General features: G+C 44.1%; 1 protein-coding gene across 1 annotated transcript; it reads left to right on the top strand.

Moving 5' to 3' along the window:
• Positions 1-13,965: 13,965 nt before the first annotated feature.
• Positions 13,966-18,826, top strand: prorsd1 (prolyl-tRNA synthetase domain containing 1). Its single transcript, XM_075483396.1, has 4 exons — positions 13,966-14,096; positions 17,172-17,297; positions 17,375-17,464; positions 18,350-18,826. The coding sequence occupies exons 1-4, from the start codon at positions 14,016-14,018 to the stop codon at positions 18,560-18,562; spliced, it is 510 nt and encodes a 169-aa protein (XP_075339511.1). The 5' UTR covers positions 13,966-14,015; the 3' UTR covers positions 18,563-18,826.
• Positions 18,827-20,438: the final 1,612 nt, after the last annotated feature.

Here is a 20,438-nt window from a genome sequence, read left to right as displayed (position 1 = left end):
ACCAAACTGAGCTCCAAAAAGACCAAACTGAACTCCAAAATGACCAAACTGAGTTCCAAAATGACCAAACTGAGCTCCAAAATGACCAAACTGAGCTCCAAAAAGACCAAACTGAGCTCCAGAAATGATCAAACTGAGCTCCAAAAAGACCAAACTAAGCTCCAAATAGACCAAACTGAGCTCCAAAAAGACCAAACTGAACTCCAAAAAGACCAAACTGAGCTCCAAAATGATCAAACTGAGCTCCAAAAAGACCAAACTCAGCTCCAAAATGACCAAACTGAGCTCCAAATAGACCAAACTGAGCTCCAGAAATGATCAAACTGAGCTCCAAAATGACCAAACTGAGCTCCAAAAAGACCAAACTGAGCTCCAAATGGACCAAACTGAGCTCCAAAAAGACCAAACAGAGCTCCAAATGGACCAAACTGAGCTCCAAAAAGACCAAACTGAGCTCCAGAAATTATCAAACTGAGCTCCAAATAGACCAAATCTGAGCTCGAAATAGACCAAATCTGAGCTCCAAAATGACCAAACTGAGCTCCAGAAATGATCATACTGAGCTCCAAAAAGACCAAACTGAGCTCCAAATAGACCAAACTGAGCTCGAAATAGACCAAACTGAGCTCGAAATAGACCAAACTGAGCTCCAAAATGACCAAACTGAGCTCCAAAATGACCAAACTGAGCTCCAAAAAGACCAAACTGAGCTCCAAAATGACCAAACTGAGCTCCAAAAAGACCAAACTCAGCTCCAAAATGACCAAACTGAGCTCCAAAAAGACCAAACTGAGCTCCAAAAAGACCAAACTGAGCTCAAGAAATGATCAAACTTAGCTCCAAATAGACCAAACTGAGCTCCAAAATGACCAAACTGAGCTCCAAAAAGACCAAACTCAGCTCCAAAAAGACCAAACTGAGCTCAAGAAATGACCAAAGTGAGCTCCAAATAGACCAAACTGAGCTCCAAAAAGACCAAACTGAACTCCAAAAAGACCAAACTGAGCTCCAAATGGACCAAACTGAGCTCCAAAAAGACCAAACTGAACTCCGAAATGACCAAACTGAGTTCCAAAATGACCAAACTCAGCTCCAAAATGACCAAACTGAGCTCCAAAAAGACCAAAGTGAGCTCCAAATAGACCAAACTGAGCTCCAAAAAGACCAAACTGAGCGCCACAATGACCAAACTGAGCTCCAAAATGATCAAACTGAGCTCAAAATAGACCAAACTGAGCTCCAAAATGACCAAACTGAGCTCCAAAAAGACCATACTGAGCTCCAAATAGACCAAACTGAGCTCCAAAAAGACCAAACAGAGCTCCAAATGGACCAAACTCAGCTCCAAAAAGACCAAACTGAGCTCCAAATGGACCAAACTGAGCTCCAAAAAGACCAAACTGAGCTCCAAATAGACCAAATCTGAGCTCCAAATAGACCAAACTGAGCTCCAAAATGACCAAACTGAGCTCAAAATAGACCAAACTGAGCTCCAAAATGACCGAACTGAGCTCCAAAAAGACCATACTGAGCTCCAAATAGACCAAACTGAGCTCCAAAAAGACCAAACTGAGCTCCAAATGGACCAAACTGAGCTCCAAAAAGACCAAACAGAGCTCCAAATGGACCAAACTGAGCTCCAAAAAGACCAAACTGAGCTCCAGAAATTATCAAACTGAGCTCCAAATAGACCAAATCTGAGCTCGAAATAGACCAAATCTGAGCTCCAAAATGACCAAACTGAGCTCCAGAAATGATCAAACTGAGCTCCAAAAAGACCAAACTGAGCTCCAAATAGACCAAACTGAGCTCGAAATAGACCAAACTGAGCTCGAAATAGACCAAACTGAGCTCCAAAATGACCAAACTGAGCTCCAAAATGACCAAACTTAGCTCCAAATAGACCAAACTGAGCTCCAAAATGACCAAACTGAGCTCCAAAAAGACCAAACTCAGCTCCAAAAAGACCAAACTGAGCTCAAGAAATGACCAAACTGAGCTCCAAATAGACCAAACTGAGCTCCAAAAAGACCAAACTGAACTCCAAAAAGACCAAACTGAGCTCCAAATGGACCAAACTGAGCTCCAAAAAGACCAAACTGAACTCCAAAATGACCAAACTGAGTTCCAAAATGACCAAACTGAGCTCCAAAATGACCAAACTGAGCTCCAAAAAGACCAAACTGAGCTCCAGAAATGATCAAACTGAGCTCCAAAAAGACCAAACTAAGCTCCAAATAGACCAAACTGAGCTCCAAAAAGACCAAACTGAACTCCAAAAAGACCAAACTGAGCTCCAAAATGATCAAACTGAGCTCCAAAAAGACCAAACTCAGCTCCAAAATGACCAAACTGAGCTCCAAATAGACCAAACTGAGCTCCAGAAATGATCAAACTGAGCTCCAAAATGACCAAACTGAGCTCCAAAAAGACCAAACTGAGCTCCAGAAATGATCAAACTGAACTCCAAAATGACCAAACTGAGCTCCAAAATGACCAAACTGAGCTCCAAAATGACCAAACTGAGCTCCAAAAAGACCAAAATGAGCTCCAAAAAGACCAAACTGAGCTCCAGAAATGATCAAACTGAACTCCAAAATGACCAAACTGAGCTCCAAAATGACCAAACTGAGCTCCAAAATGACCAAACTGAGCTCCAAAAAGACCAAAATGAGCTCCAAAAAGACCAAATCTGAGCTCCAAAATGACTAAACTGAGCTCCAAAAAGACCAAACTCAGCTCCAAAATGACCAAACTCAGCTCCAAAATGACCAAACTGAGCTCCAAATAGACCAAACTGAGCTCCAAATAGACCAAACTGAGCTCCAAACTGACCAAACTGAGCTCCAAAAAGACCAAACTGAGCTCCAAAAAGATCAAACTGAGCTCCAAAAAGACCAAACTAAGCTCCAAATAGACCAAACTGAGCTCTAAAAAGACCAAACTGAGCTCTAAAATGACCAAACTGAGCTCTAAAAAGACCAAACTGAGCTCCAAATAGACCAAACTGAGCTCCAGAAATGATCAAACTGAGCTCCAAATAGACCAAACTGAGCTCCAGAAATGATCAAACTGAGCTCCAAATAGACCAAACTGAGCTCCAAAATGACCAAACTGAGCTCCAAAAAGACCAAACTGAGCTCCAAAATGACCAAACTAAGCTCCAAATAGACCAAACTGAGCTCTAAAAAGACCAAACTGAGCTCCAAATAGACCAAACTGAGCTCCAGAAATGACCAAACTGAGCTCCAAATAGACCAAACTGAGCTCCAAATAGACCAAACTGAGCTCCAAACTGACCAAACTGAGCTCCAAAAAGACCAAACTGAGCTCCAAAAAGATCAAACTGAGCTCCAAAAAGACCAAACTAAGCTCCAAATAGACCATACTGAGCTCTAAAAAGACCAAACTGAGCTCTAAAATGACCAAACTGAGCTCTAAAAAGACCAAAGTAAGCTCCAAATTGACCAAACTGAGCTCCAAAATGACCAAACTGAGCTCCAAATAGACCAAACTGAGCTCCAGAAATGATCAAACTGAGCTCCAAATAGACCAAACTGAGCTCCAAAATGACCAAACTGAGCTCCAAAAAGACCAAACTGAGCTCCAAAATGACCAAACTGAGCTCCAAAAAGACCAAACTGAGCTCCAAAAAGACCAAACTGAGCTCCAAAAAAAAAACAACTTTTAACAATGTTTCTTTCCTGGTTAGTTCTGTAAAATACATTCTTTTTACATGGCGACTGGCATCTTTATGAACGCCATTTTGAAACCTCACATGCAGCCGCTCTCTGGTCCACTAGGGGGCGCATATGCTTCAACTCAATCATACAGCAGCTGCTGGAAAAAGCGACCCATTGAGTCCGAATTGGAGAAAAGGATTCTCTGTTGTTTAATCTCCTTATTGTTGTCGGTTTGTGGTAAATTTGTGTGTTTTTGCAGGTATTTTGTGTTTCTTTTGTGTCATTTTCCCTTTTCTGTAATTTAGTGTCTCTGTTTTGTTTTGTTTTTCATTTTTGTGTGCACCATTTGTTGTTTTATCTACCTGTTATGTGTCCCTGTGGTTAGTTTGCTTCTTAATATAGTACTTTGTGTTCATTTCTTTGTCATTAAAAACGACTCATGTGACAGCAAACAACAAGTAACTGCTTTGGTGATAAATTTGAGTTTAAGTTTAAATCAAACACATCCATGTGGGCAATTTAATCAAAACTCATTTTTCATCACTGCTGTCAGATGCGTGTCCTCAGTAATTTAACGAGTTTCCACGGCAACAGCACGTAGCTCACTCAATAAAGGCTACTTCAGAACGCTGTATTCTGGGCGAGGACTTTTCACATACAAGATTCTTTGTTCGGCTTTGTACTCATAAATGATATATTTATTGATGTGAACAGAAAGCGAATGTAAAGAACCACGGAGGTGAGGTGTCCCTGTACATCTGCACATCAGCTTCATTGGCCAGGTCTGTGCGCACGTACCTCAGTTTAGCTCTCTGTCAAAGGTCAAAGGTCAATAACGATGTGCAAATAATGAAAAAAAACAAAGTGAATAAAGAATGAACTCTTATTTACAAGCAACAGTAGTGAAAATATACTGTATGTTCTGTTATATTAAAAATGATAGATACAGTTAATGGAACATTCATTAATCTGTGTATATGTAACAGAGGAGTGGATTATTTTTAAATAATTCTGTGAATATTTAGTCTTATTTAGGCAAAGACTTCTGGTTATTCCACAGTGAGTTCGGATGTTCTGAGATGAGTTCATCAGAGCTGAAGATGAGTCTTCTCTGGGACTTTAAATGGGACATATAAGCTGTTCGGATCACAGATCGAGGCTTCTTATTGTTTCTAATGTCAAACATATGATTTTTTCTGTTTGAACAAAGTGTGAACAAATACCAACATTTATACACTCGTGCACACGCACACAGAACAGAAGTAAAACAAAAAAAGCTGCGATATCAGCAAATTAAAAGATTTAAAGCGTTTTTATTAACAGAAAAAGAAGCATTTATGCAGTTCAACAAGCATCACAACAACGTGGAAACAACACGTCAGTCTTTGTCCTTGAACACATGTAATAATCTTTGAATTAGATCTGTGTGTTTGCGCTGTTGTTTCTGTTCGTGTTGAGTTAATAATGGGAGAATTTCATCAAGTAATGGACAGAATAATCTGTGAAGTGGAGTCTTTGCTCATTCACTTTTGTTCCTTTCTTACATTTAGATTTACATTTTTTAAGCAAAAACAAGATTTACATTTAAAGACTAAAATGAGAAAATTAGAAAGAAATAAAAGTTTAACTCAGAGAAAGAAGTAAAAAAAACACAGAAGATGAGGTGAAAAACCATCAAATCTGAGACACAAAGTGGCTCCAAATGACAGAATCAGAGGTGCAGAATGATGAAAATAACATGCTGAGAGAAAAGACCAAACTGAGCTCAAAAAAGACCAAACTGAGCTCCAAAAAGACCAAACAGAGCTCCAAATAGACCAAACTGAGCTCCAAATAGACCAAACTGAGCTCCAAAAAGACCAAACTGAGCTAAAAAATGACCAAACTGAGCTCCAAAAAGACCAAACTGAGCTCCAAATAGACCAAACTGAGCTCCAAATAGACCAAATCTGAGCTCCAAAATGACCAAACTGAGCTCCAAAAAGACCAAACAGAGCTCCAAAAAGACCAAACAGAGCTCCAAAATGACCAAATCTGAGCTCCAAAATGACCAAACTGAGCTCCAAAAAGACCAAACAGAGCTCCAAAAAGACCAAACAGAGCTCCAAAATGACCAAACTGAGCTCCAAAATGACCAAATCTGAGCTCCAAAATGACCAAACTGAGCTCCAAAAAGACCAAAGTGAGCTCCAAAAAGACCAAATTGAGCTCCAAAAAGACCAAACTGAGCTCCAAATAGACCAAATCTGAGCTCCAAAATGACCAAACTGAGCTCCAAAATGACCAAATTGAGCTTCAAAATGACCAAACTGAGCTCCAAAAAGACCAAAGTGAGCTCCAAAAAGACCAAATTGAGCTCCAAATAGACCAAACTGAGCTCCAAAAAGACCAAAGTGAGCTCCAAAAAGACCAAGCTGAGCTCCAAAATGACCAAACTGAGCTCCAAAATGACCAAACTCAGCTCCAAAATGACCAAACTCAGCTCCAAAATGACCAAAGTTAGCTCCAAAATGACCAAAGTGAGCTCCAAAAAGACCAAACTGAGCTCCAAAAAGACCAAACTGAGCTCCAAAAAGACCAAAGTGAGCTCCAAAAAGACCAAGCTGAGCTCCAAAATGACCAAACTGAGCTCCAAAAAGATCAAATTGAGCTTCAAAATGACCAAACTGAGCTCCAAAAAGACAAACAGAGCTCCAAAATGACCAAACAGAGCTCCAAAATTACCAAAGTGAGCTCCAAAAAGACAAAAGTGAGCTCTAAATAGACCAAACTGAGCTCAAAAAAGACCAAACTGAGCTCCAAAAAGATCAAATTGAGCTTCAAAATGACCAAACTGAGCTCCAAAAAGACCAAACTGAGCTCCAAAAAGATCAAATTGAGCTCCAAAATGACCAAACTGAGCTCCAAAAAGACCAAACTGAGCTCCAAAAAGATCAAATTGAGCTTCAAAATGACCAAACTGAGCTCCAAAAAGACCAAACTGAGCTCCAAAAAGATCAAATTGAGCTCCAAAATGACCAAACAGAGCTCCAAAATTACCAAAGTGAGCTCCAAAAAGACAAAAGTGAGCTCTAAATAGACCAAACTGAGCTCCAAAAAGACCAAACTGAGCTCCAAATAGACCAAATTGAGCTCCAAAATGACCAAACTGAGCTCCAAAATGACCAAACTTAGCTCCAAAATGACCAATCAGAGCTCCAAAAAGACCAAACGTAGCTCCAAAATGACCAATCAGAGCTCCAAAAAGACCAAACGTAGCTCCACAAAGACCAAACTGAGCTCCAAAAAGACCAAACGTAGCTCCAAAATGACCAAACTGAGCTCCAAAAAGACCAAACTGAGCTCCAAAATGACCAAACTGAGCTCCAAATAGACCAAACTGAGCTCCAAAAAGACCAAGCTGAGCTCCAAAAAGACCAAAGTGAGCTCCAAAAAGACCAAATTGAGCTCCAAATAGACCAAACTGAGCTCCAAAAAGACCAAGCTGAGCTCCAAAAAGACCAAATTGAGCTCCAAAATGACCAAATTGAGCTTCAAAATGACCAAACTGAGCTCCAAAATGACCAAACTGAGCTCCAAAAAGACCAAACTGAGCTCCAAAAAGACCAAACTGAGCTCCAAAAAGATCAAATTGAGCTTCAAAATGACCAAACTGAGCTCCAAAAAGACCAAACTGAGCTCCAAAAAGATCAAATTGAGCTCCAAAATGACCAAACAGAGCTCCAAAATTACCAAAGTGAGCTCCAAAAAGACAAAAGTGAGCTCTAAATAGACCAAACTGAGCTCCAAAAAGACCAAACTGAGCTCCAAATAGACCAAATTGAGCTCCAAAATGACCAAACTGAGCTCCAAAATGACCAAACTTAGCTCCAAAATGACCAATCAGAGCTCCAAAAAGACCAAACGTAGCTCCAAAATGACCAATCAGAGCTCCAAAAAGACCAAACGTAGCTCCACAAAGACCAAACTGAGCTCCAAAAAGACCAAACGTAGCTCCAAAATGACCAAACTGAGCTCTAAAAAGACCAAACTGAGCTCCAAAATGACCAAACTGAGCTCCAAATAGACCAAACTGAGCTCCAAAAAGACCAAGCTGAGCTCCAAAAAGACCAAACTGAGCTCCAAAATGACCAAACTGAGCTCCAAATAGACCAAACTGAGCTCCAAAAAGACCAAACGTAGCTCCACAAAGACCAAACTGAGCTCCAAAAAGACCAAACGTAGCTCCAAAATGACCAAACTGAGCTCCAAAAAGACCAAAGTGAGCTCCAAAAAGACCAAATTGAGCTCCAAATAGACCAAACTGAGCTCCAAAAAGACCAAACTGAGCTCCAAAAAGACCAAATTGAGCTCCAAAATGACCAAATTGAGCTTCAAAATGACCAAACTGAGCTCCAAAATGACCAAACTGAGCTCCAAAAAGACCAAACTGAGCTCCAAAAAGACCAAACTGAGCTCCAAAAAGACCAAACTGAGCTCTAAATAACCAAACTGAGCTCCAAAAAGACCAAACTGAGCTCCAAAAAGACCAAACTCAGCTCCAAAATGACCAAACTGAGCTCTAAATAACCAAACTGAGCTCCAAAAAGACCAAACTGAGCTCCAAAATGACCAAACTGAGCTCCAAAAAGACCAAACTGAGCTCCAAAATTACCAAACTGAGCTCCAAAAAGACCAAACTGAGCTCCAAATAGACCAAACTGAGCTCCAAATAGACCAAACTGAGCTCCAAAAAGACCAAACTGAGCTCCGAAATGACCAAACTGAGCTCCAAAGAGACCAAACTGATCTCCAAAAAGACCAAACTGAGCTCCAAAAAGACCAAACTCAGCTCCAAAAAGACCAAACTCAGCTCCAAAAAGACCAAACTGAGCTCCAAAATGACCAAACTGAGCTCCAAATAGACCAAACTGAGCTCCAAAAAGACCAAGCTGAGCTCCAAAAAGACCAAACTGAGCTCCAAAATGACCAAACTGAGCTCCAAAAAGACCAAACTGAGCTCCAAAAAGACCAAACGTAGCTCCACAAAGACCAAACTGAGCTCCAAAAAGACCAAACGTAGCTCCAAAATGACCAAACTGAGCTCCAAAAAGACCAAAGTGAGCTCCAAAAAGACCAAATTGAGCTCCAAATAGACCAAACTGAGCTCCAAAAAGACCAAGCTGAGCTCCAAAAAGACCAAATTGAGCTCCAAAATGACCAAATTGAGCTTCAAAATGACCAAACTGAGCTCCAAAATGACCAAACTGAGCTCCAAAAAGACCAAACTGAGCTCCAAAAAGACCAAACTGAGCTCCAAAAAGACCAAACTGAGCTCTAAATAACCAAACTGAGCTCCAAAAAGACCAAACTGAGCTCCAAAAAGACCAAACTCAGCTCCAAAATGACCAAACTGAGCTCTAAATAACCAAACTGAGCTCCAAAAAGACCAAACTGAGCTCCAAAATGACCAAACTGAGCTCCAAAAAGACCAAACTGAGCTCCAAAAAGACCAAACTGAGCTCCAAATAGACCAAACTGAGCTCCAAATAGACCAAACTGGGCTCCAAAAAGACCAAACTGAGCTCCGAAATGACCAAACTGAGCTCCAAAGAGACCAAACTGAGCTCCAAAAAGACCAAACTGAGCTCCAAAAAGACCAAACTCAGCTCCAAAAAGACCAAACTGAGCTCCAAAAAGACCAAACTGAGCTCCAAAATGACCAAACTGAGCTCCAAAAAGACCAAACTGAGCTCCAAAATGACCAAACTGAGTTCCAAATAGACCAAACTGAGCTCCAAATAGACCAAACTGAGCTCCAAAAAGACCAAGCTGAGCTCCAAAAAGACCAAATTGAGCTCCAAAATGACCAAATTGAGCTTCAAAATGACCAAACTGAGCTCCAAAATGACCAAACTGAGCTCCAAAAAGACCAAACTGAGCTCCAAAAAGACCAAACTGAGCTCCAAAAAGATCAAATTGAGCTTCAAAATGACCAAACTGAGCTCCAAAAAGACCAAACTGAGCTCCAAAAAGATCAAATTGAGCTCCAAAATGACCAAACAGAGCTCCAAAATTACCAAAGTGAGCTCCAAAAAGACAAAAGTGAGCTCTAAATAGACCAAACTGAGCTCCAAAAAGACCAAACTGAGCTCCAAATAGACCAAATTGAGCTCCAAAATGACCAAACTGAGCTCCAAAATGACCAAACTTAGCTCCAAAATGACCAATCAGAGCTCCAAAAAGACCAAACGTAGCTCCAAAATGACCAATCAGAGCTCCAAAAAGACCAAACGTAGCTCCACAAAGACCAAACTGAGCTCCAAAAAGACCAAACGTAGCTCCAAAATGACCAAACTGAGCTCTAAAAAGACCAAACTGAGCTCCAAAATGACCAAACTGAGCTCCAAATAGACCAAACTGAGCTCCAAAAAGACCAAGCTGAGCTCCAAAAAGACCAAACTGAGCTCCAAAATGACCAAACTGAGCTCCAAATAGACCAAACTGAGCTCCAAAAAGACCAAACGTAGCTCCACAAAGACCAAACTGAGCTCCAAAAAGACCAAACGTAGCTCCAAAATGACCAAACTGAGCTCCAAAAAGACCAAAGTGAGCTCCAAAAAGACCAAATTGAGCTCCAAATAGACCAAACTGAGCTCCAAAAAGACCAAGCTGAGCTCCAAAAAGACCAAATTGAGCTCCAAAATGACCAAATTGAGCTTCAAAATGACCAAACTGAGCTCCAAAATGACCAAACTGAGCTCCAAAAAGACCAAACTGAGCTCCAAAAAGACCAAACTGAGCTCCAAAAAGACCAAACTGAGCTCTAAATAACCAAACTGAGCTCCAAAAAGACCAAACTGAGCTCCAAAAAGACCAAACTCAGCTCCAAAATGACCAAACTGAGCTCTAAATAACCAAACTGAGCTCCAAAAAGACCAAACTGAGCTCCAAAATGACCAAACTGAGCTCCAAAAAGACCAAACTGAGCTCCAAAATTACCAAACTGAGCTCCAAAAAGACCAAACTGAGCTCCAAATAGACCAAACTGAGCTCCAAATAGACCAAACTGAGCTCCAAAAAGACCAAACTGAGCTCCGAAATGACCAAACTGAGCTCCAAAGAGACCAAACTGAGCTCCAAAAAGACCAAACTGAGCTCCAAAAAGACCAAACTCAGCTCCAAAAAGACCAAACGTAGCTCCACAAAGACCAAACTGAGCTCCAAAATGACCAAACTGAGCTCCAAAATGACCAAACTGAGCTCCAAAAAGACCAAGCTGAGCTCCAAAAAGACCAAACTGAGCTCCAAATAGACCAAACTGAGCTCCAAAAAGACCAAGCTGAGCTCCAAAAAGACCAAATTGAGCTCCAAAATGACCAAATTGAGCTTCAAAATGACCAAACTGAGCTCCAAAATGACCAAACTGAGCTCCAAAAAGACCAAACTGAGCTCCAAAAAGACCAAACTGAGCTCCAAAAAGACCAAACTGAGCTCTAAATAACCAAACTGAGCTCCAAAAAGACCAAACTGAGCTCCAAAAAGACCAAACTCAGCTCCAAATAGACCAAACTGAGCTCTAAATAACCAAACTGAGCTCCAAAAAGACCAAACTGAGCTCCAAAATGACCAAACTGAGCTCCAAAAAGACCAAACTGAGCTCCAAAAAGACCAAACTGAGCTCCAAATAGACCAAACTGAGCTCCAAATAGACCAAACTGAGCTCCAAAAAGACCAAACTGAGCTCCGAAATGACCAAACTGAGCTCCAAAGAGACCAAACTGAGCTCCAAAAAGACCAAACTCAGCTCCAAAAAGACCAAACTCAGCTCCAAAAAGACCAAACTGAGCTCCAAAAAGACCAAACTGAGCTCCAAAATGACCGAACTGAGCTCCAAAAAGACCAAACTGAGCTCCAAAATGACCAAACTGAGTTCCAAATAGACCAAACTGAGCTCCAAATAGACCAAACTGAGCTCCAAAAAGACCAAACTCAGCTCCAAAATGACCGAACTGAGCTCCAAAAAGACCAAACTGAGCTCCAAAATGACCAAACTGAGCTCCAAATAGACCAAACTGAGCTCCAAAAAGACCAAACTGAGCTCCAAAAAGACCAAACTGAGCTCCAAAAAGACCAAATTGAGCTTCAAAATGACCAAACTGAGCTCCAAAAAGACCAAACTGAGCTCCAAAATGACCAAACTGAGCTCCAAAAAGACCAAACTGAGCTCCAAAAAGACCAAACTGAGCTCCAAAAAGACCAAACTGAGCTCCAAAAAGACCAAATTGAGCTTCAAAATGACCAAACTGAGCTCCAAAAAAGACAAACTGAGCTCCAAAATGACCAAACTGAGCTCCAAAAAGACCAAACTGAGCTCCAAATAGACTAAATTGAGCTTCAAAATGACCAATCAGAGCTCCAAAAAGACCAAACTTAGCTCCAAAATGACCAATCAGAGCTCCAAAAAGACCAAACGTAGCTCCAAAGAGACCAAACTGAGCTCCAAAATGACCAAACTGAGCTCCAAAAAGACCAAACTGAGCTCCAAAATGACAAAACTGAGCTCCAAAAAGACCAAATCTGAGCTCCAAAATGACCAAACTGAGCTCTAAAAAGACCAAACTGAGCTCCAAAAAGACCAAATCTGAGCTCCAAAATGACCAAACTGAGCTCCAAATAGACCAAACTGAGATCCGAAAAGACCAAATCAGCACTTTTTTTTTTTTTTTTTTTAGTAAAACAGAGACAGTAAAAGTGATTTCCTCTAACCTGCAGGCAGGAAGAATCTGTGGATCCTTACGGTCACTTTCAGTTTGAAAAGTTCTCCCAGGATTCCTGCGCCTTCCCGTCTGAAAAGTGTTTCTGAGTCAGCATCCGGTTTATGTTCACGTCTGCTCAGCGATGCACCTTAAGGATGAAGAGCCGGATCACAAGAACCAGCGGTAACACTCCCATCCAGCAGCTGACAGTGGAGGAACAGATCAGCGCTCACATCGTGTTTATAAGGACTCGCTTATTATGGGATATGTAGGGCTGTGGGTCAGCGCGCTGACGGAAAGTCATTTGGTTGATTATCCGCTGACCTACTGCTGAGAAATCATCAGAGAGAAATCATGTGATGAAAATAAGCCCAAAGAGATCCGCCGAAGACATTTACATTTAGTCCGGAACCGGAAAACATTTACATTTAGACCGGAAAACATTTAGATTCAGACCAGAAAGGAGTTCAAAAGTCCCCCAGAGACCCACCAGAGACCCACCTGAGAACCGGTTGCTATAGGAACCCCAGTGTGCAGATCACCTGTGGAATGCCCTGGTTGCTATAGGAACCCCAGTGTGCACATGGCTCCTCGCTGTGTTGCGCTCCAACGTCGGCCGCAGCTCTGCGCACAGTTCAAGGAGGATTTCCCTCAAAACGGCTAATGAGTCGCCATCATGTGCCAGCAAATCCTCTCTGTCTCTAAACACACGCTCTCTTCTAATTGCACCATTTGCAAAGTCTTCTAATACCGCTAAAGGAGCCATTGTTTTAAATGGTATGCATTAAACCACTTTGCGCTGCTTTTAGGCGACACCTAAGGTGATGTTGGGAAACTGATAGAACCTCCGGCTGATGAACGGCAGCTTGTTCCACTTCCGCTGTTAGAAACATTAAAACATGAAGCCGTTCCAGGTGTGGATCATTACATCATCCAATGAAGTTAGAGTGATACTATTGAGCTGACAGTGGTGCTTTATTCGTTCATCTTTTCTCTCGTTTCTTCATTGTAGTGACCATTTGTCCATAAAAAACTAATTAAACTTAAACCAATCAAAAGGCCACTGATGCACCATGGGGGATGTGGTTTAACGCAGGCAAAAGAAGATGAATGTCTAAAATGAATTCTTGTGTTTTCTGATGATTTATTTCAAAGCAATAAAACAAACAAAAATATATAAAATAAATATATAAATAAAACCTGCTGCTCTCTCCTTTTCCCTGGTAAAAAAAAACATTGGCCCACCCAGGTGCATGCTGGGACTCCAGGTGCCTTCAGTGTGACCCAATTACCAAAGTATCCTCAACAAATAACTAAAAAATCTAATCCAAATGAAGCACTGAAATTAATCATATAAATAAAGTTACTCATAATTGGCAAATTAGATTTACAACTAAAACAAAAAACAAAAACTAACTTTACAAATAGCTCCTACGTTCATGAATAATACACCTGTTGGTCCTCCTCCAGCAGAGGGCGCTGCAGCCCCTCTGAGGGGCTTTACCAACCAACAAGAAGGAGAGTTTTCTACGGCTGCAGCTGTTCCTGAGCTCCACCTCCACCTCCACCTTGTTGCTCTCCTGGTTTCGTCAAGATGTCGGAGGATCTGCGCGCACAGCTGGAGCAACATCTGCAGAGCTTAAACATCCCGACCAGCTGCGTGGAGCACCCGCCGGTGAGTCCTGAAGCCTCCAAGGGACACGTGCGCGCGCACAGAAGTTCTCTTTTACAGTGCGCGCGAGGTCCATCACTTTTTTTCTATGAGCCGAATTTCCCAGCACGTCCAGCACGCGCTGAACCTGCGGGAAAGCGCGTCCGAGCTCTCGTGCACACGCGCACAGAGCTGGTTTAGTTAAAAAATTAGCCGTTTTTAAAAGGAGTCTGGCCGAGCCGGCGGTTAATGCAGTTTATTTAGCAGCTTTCCCATCAGCTGTGAGGCTCATTGTGTCTCTGAAATGTAAAATCTGTGGAAATGTTGCAGAAAGTTTAGTTTCCTGGAGCTTTTATAACCGGTCTGACGCACTGACCCGCTGCGGCCGGCAGGGGGCGCCACAGGACAGCGAGTCCGCGCACAGGTCCACGTGTCAGAGTCCATGCACAGCAGGCAGTTTGATGAAGCTGTTCTGTTGGGTTTAAACCAGGAGCGGTGCTGGGCATACAGCTGTACGGGGCCCAGGCCCCCCAGAACCGCCCCCCCCCCCCCCCCAACACTGTGTACTGTATACAGAAAATGAGCCTGTACTGGATGTATAAGAACATTTATTCAAATGTGCATGAACCTCAACAGGTTTAACAGAGCTACAGGCTATCCAAGCAAATAAAAACACTTTTGAGTTCAGCCATTTAGGTTTTTAGTTCCTCCTTCTGTAGCTCATCAAACATAATCAAGTCCGCCTTTTACAAGAGGAAATATTACTAAAGAACACAGTGTGCAACAAAATAATAAAAACAATATTTCAGTCCAGGTACTGAACATGTTGTAATCTTACTGTATCACAGTCAATAAATACTTCTACAAGAGGGAATATTGCAAAATAAAAAGTCAGAATCCTAAATTAAGAGTCCGTGATATGGTCTGATGAGTTTTTCCCCTGATTGAGTAGCCTTTTAAACTAGCCTACCCACATTTTACCCATTTGTATTGCCTAAGATAGTTTAGTAAATAGGCTTTAATAGGCAGAATAGGATATTGTCTCCCGTTTTCCATCTGCCATGTAACCAGACGCTGTTTATTTGATGTAAGACATTACAGAGACCTATAGGTCGGCCTCTCACCTCCCTCCACTTCACTCTCAGTTCTCCTTGTTGCTTCTGACTCTGTAAGAATTTCCTTATGTCCATGACCACGATGACGGCAATCCATCAGTGTGCAGTGGTTCATACAGCCGACTGCGTTTCCATTGGCAACATGTTGGGCGACTATCCGCTGATAAATAAGACGTGCGGGCCGCAGTGTCTTAACTTCCAAATCAAGCGCTACGCATCACACACGGTCCATTTGCTGAACGTGCACAGTGCCTAACGCCTGCGAATACAACCTCTTCACATCACTCTTTGGTAGACCTGTGCAGCATTGGCTGAAGGAGGTTAGGTGGCTGAAATAATGAAAATCGTGCATGTTTACAGGGGCACAATGCATGTTTACAGGGGCACAATGCATGTTTACAGGGGCACAATGCATGTTTACAGGGGCACAACGCATGTTTACAGGGGCACAACGCATGTTTACAGGGGCACAACGCATGTTTACAGGGGCACAGCGCATGTTTACAGGGGCACAACGCATGTTTACAGGGGCACAATGCATGTTTAGAGGGGCACAATGCATGTTTACAGGGGCACAACGCATGTTTACAGGGGCACAACGCATGTTTACAGGGGCACAATGCATGTTTAGAGGGGCACAATGCATGTTTACAGGGGCACAACGCATGTTTACAGGGGCACAACGCATGTTTACAGGGGCACAACGCATGTTTACAGGGGCACAACGCATGTTTACAGGGGCACAACGCATGTTTACAGGGGCACAATGCATGTTTACAGGGGCACAACGCATGTTTACAGGGGCACAGCCCATGTTTACAGGGGCACAACGCATGTTTACAGGGGCACAATGCATGTTTACAGGGGCACAATGCATGTTTAGAGGGGCACAATGCATGTTTACAGGGGCACAACGCATGTTTACAGGGGCACAACGCATGTTTACAGGGGCACAAGGCATGTTTACAGGGGCACAAGGCATGTTTACAGGGGCACAACGCATGTTTACAGGGGCACAATGCATGTTTACAGGGGCACAACGCATGTTTACAGGGGCACAACGCATGTTTACAGGGGCACAACGCATGTTTACAGGGGCACAACGCATGTTTACAGGGGCACAACGCATGTTTACAGGGGCACAACGCATGTTTACAGGGGCACAGCGCATGTTTACAGGGGCACAACGCATGTTTACAGGGGCACAATGCATGTTTAGAGGGGCACAACGCATGTTTACAGGGGCACAATGCATGTTTACAGGGGCACAACGCATGTTTACAGGGGCACAACGCATGTTTACAGGGGCACAACGCATGTTTACAGGGGCACAGCGCATGTTTACAGGGGCACAACGCATGTTTACAGGGGCACAATGCATGTTTACAGGGGCACAATGCATGTTTAGAGGGGCACAATGCATGTTTACAGGGGCACAACGCATGTTTACAGGGGCACAACGCATGTTTACAGGGGCACAATGCATGTTTACAGGGGCACAACGCATGTTTACAGGGGCACAATGCATGTTTACAGGGGCACAACGCATGTTTACAGGGGCACAGCGCATGTTTACAGGGGCACAACGCATGTTTACAGGGGCACAACGCATGTTTACAGGGGCACAATGCATGTTTACAGGGGCACAACGCATGTTTACAGAGGCACAACGCATGTTTACAGGGGCACAATGCATGTTTACAGGGGCACAACGCATGTTTACAGGGGCACAACGCATGTTTACAGAGGCACAACGCATGTTTACAGGGGCACAACGCATGTTTACAGGGGCACAACACATGTTTGTAAAAACGGTAAAAAGTGTCTGGTTTAAAAGTTCAGAGATGTGATGAACCTGCAGAACGCCACGCAGGGCGGGTTCCCCGCTGACCTCTGACCTTACTGTGACCTCTGACCTTACTGTGACCTCTGACCTTTCTGTGACATCTGACCTTACTGTGACCTCCGCCCCGCCCGCCCGCAGGTGTTCACGGTGGAGGAGATGATGCCCCACCTGCAAGACGTGAGCGGCGCCGTCACCAAGAACCTCTTCCTGAAGGACAAGAAGAAGAAGAGCCTGTGGCTGGTGTCGGCCCGCCACGACCGCCAGGTGAGCGCCGCTTTTACCGGTTTAAACGCCACACCTGGATACCTGAGACGACCCCGACCCTCTCCGTCTGTCTGCAGGTGAACCTCAACGACCTCGCCAAGAAGCTCGGCGTCGGCAGCGGCAACCTGCGCTTTGCAGACGAGGCAGCCATGTTGGAAAAGCTCAAGGTTGGAAAAACTCTGCTCAGGCTTAAATTAAACAAACACAAATCCAACTCGTTTCCTGTCACAGTTTGAAGTGAATAAACATCACCACAGGGGGCGGTACAGGCTACGCTTTTAGGGTTGTAAGTCAGTAGAAGAAGTAGTCTGAGCAGGAAACAACAGCTGTGTTCCAAACCGCATACTACTCCTACTAACTTTCTGAGTTAGTATGCTAGTTTGAGTAAGAGTAAGTTCCCGGATGCATACTAGATTCTCCTAAATGCATCATGAGATTACTACTCATACTCAAACTACCCAAGATGCAACGTAACGTGACGTCGCAGATCGTTATTTCCTGTCAAAACGGCAGTTTCAACGAGGGTAGGTTCACTTCCTGTTTTCAAAACAAAAGCACTAATTGTATGGTAATGGCTTTCCCTATGATAAAAGGCAACGGGTATTTTATTTTGTGAAAATAACCGGAAGTGTGTTAGCTCACTGCGGCTAGCTTTAGTAGCGCCGAATTCGTGGGAACAAAATTGTAAATAGCCGGTATTTTCAACACGTTGGGGATCTAAACGACTACTTTCAGAACCAGGAAGAATTAAAGGGGTTGGTCACATGACTCGTGTCCTCAGCTGTGATTGGACTGGCTGCAGTTCTCACTCTGACCAGCAGGTGTCACTGCTGGTAAACAGGAAGTAGTTTCCACTCTTCAGCATCAACATTTGCAGCAGTTGTGCGACGGGTTCTAAAAGCAGAACGGTTACCATGGAGACGCTTTGTTTTAGTTTTCACTTTGTTTCTTTGCAGTTCTGTTTTTGTGCTTTTCTGTATTTTTGCATCGTTTCTTCTTCTCTTTCGGGTCATTTTTTCTCGTTGTCTGACTCTCTTCCCGCCTCCTCCCAGGTGGGTCAGGGCTGCGCCACGGCTCTCGCTCTGCTGTTCGATAAAGACCGGAGCGTGAAGTTTGTTCTGGACCGGGACCTGGTGGAGGGGGGGCATCAGATGGTCTACTTCCACCCCATGACCAACGCCGCCACCATGGGCCTCGGACCGGAGGACCTGCTGCGCTTCCTCAGAGACACGGGACACGAGCCCATCCTGGAGAGCTTTGAGTAGGGCCGAGTCCCGGGGGCCGAGTCCCGGGGGCCGAGTCCGGGGGCCGAGTCCCGGGGGCCGAGTCCGGGGGCCGAGTCCGGGGGCCGAGTCCCGGGGCCCGAGTCCCGGGGTCCGAGTCCCGGGGGCCGAGTCCCGGGGGCCGAGTCCCGGGGCCGAGTCCCGGGGCCCGAGTCCCGGGGCCGAGTCCCGGGGCCGAGTCCCGGGGGCCGAGTCCCGGGGGCCGAGTCCCGGGCCGAGTCCCGGGGCCGAGTCCGGGGGCCGAGTCCCGGGGGCCGAGTCCCGGGCCGAGTCCCGGGGCCGAGTCCTGGGGCCGAGTTCCGGGGGCCGAGTCCCGGGGCCGAGTCCTGGGGGCCGAGTCCCGGGGCCGAGTCCGGGGGCCGAGTCCTGGGGCCGAGTTCCGGGGGCCGAGTCCCGGGGCCGAGTCCGGGGGGGCAGAGTCCCGGGGCCGAGTCCCGGGGGGCAGAGTCCCGGGGCCGAGTCCCGGGGGGCCGAGTCCCGGGGCCGAGTCCGGGGGCCGAGTCCTGGGGCCGAGTTCCGGGGGCCGAGTCCCGGGGCCGAGTCCTGGACCCGGAGCGGGTTAAAATGTGGGTGTTGGCGGCCTTCAGGGAGGAGCTGCAGACTAAACTTTGCCTTAAAGGGTTAAAACGGGTTTTTCTGAATTTATTTGGTGAAACATGAACTGAATCCTGAAGGTTCAGACGAAACTGAACATTTGATGAAGCTTTGCTGTAAATTAAAGATGTTTTTACTGAGCGTCTGAATCTGTTGTTTTAATATTGATCATTTTTTCATATAAATCTCATCATCCACACGTGTTCGCTGGTTTATTTTAAACTGTGATTAAAAAGGAGATTCTGACATTAAAGACGGTTTCTGAAATATATTCAACTATCAGTGATGGTTTCAGCTGCTTTTCTTTGTTGATCTGAATATCTGAGGTTCAAACTAAATAAACAGATTTCTGTTGTTAAATGAATGAAGAATCATCTGGAAATAATTATATTATAATAATAAGAACTGATGATGTCAGAGGAGACTCACCTGTTGTTTCAGAGTGGTGCTGCCCCTTTAAGAGAACCAGGAAGTGCAGGGAGCAGGCAGGAGGAGGGGGGGGGGGGGCTTTGTTCAGGAAACAGGTGTGTGTGCTGACAGAGATGATGTCATCCTCTGGCTGAGTCACCTGCTGCTGAGAGGAAGAGGAAATCAAATCAAATTTATTTATATAGCACATTTCATGTACAAACAGTTCAAAGTGCTTTACATAAAATAAAAGCATTGCAGCAGGGAGTGGAAGAAGCATTAAAATACATAAAAGAATATAAAGAGAAACAAATAAAATCATTTAAATGAATTTAAAAACAAGCAACAGTCCAGATAAGTTCAAAGATACCGTGCAGACCAGCTCGTCACACACATGTGTGTGTTTTTCTTGCCTGAGATCGAGCTCTTATTGGTCCTCCTCTTTCAAAAGCTCTAAACAAGCCAGTGCCTCCGAGCCCTTTAACCTCCATCTTTGGTTTCACACTCTTCACCAACAGGGAAAATAATCGCACGGCTTTTGCATCTTTGGGAGCTCGTAGACGTGTTTTACTTCATTGGAAGGATGAGAATCCTCCCTCCCCTAACTCTTGGCTAAAGGACTTCATGTCATTCCATCTCCAGATGATGAATGATTAGGATGGTTGGTGCTAATTCAGATGTTGGTGTGTATATATCCTGTCAGAGTTCTGGAAGAAGCCCGAGTGTCTATGATCCAGTGTAGTGGTGGTCATAGTGTATCTGTGCTGTTTGGACTCCTCTGAATGTTCCCTTTTATTATTATTATTTATTTTTTTCTTTGGGGTGGGGATACAGTTGTGTTTGCTTATTATCATTA

This window comes from Odontesthes bonariensis, chromosome 2, assembly GCF_027942865.1.
Source record: "Odontesthes bonariensis isolate fOdoBon6 chromosome 2, fOdoBon6.hap1, whole genome shotgun sequence".
In the NCBI taxonomy this organism is placed as follows: domain Eukaryota; kingdom Metazoa; phylum Chordata; class Actinopteri; order Atheriniformes; family Atherinopsidae; genus Odontesthes; species Odontesthes bonariensis.
The sequence above is the reverse complement of the archived record's forward strand: the minus strand, read 5'-3'. Positions and strand labels throughout refer to the sequence as shown.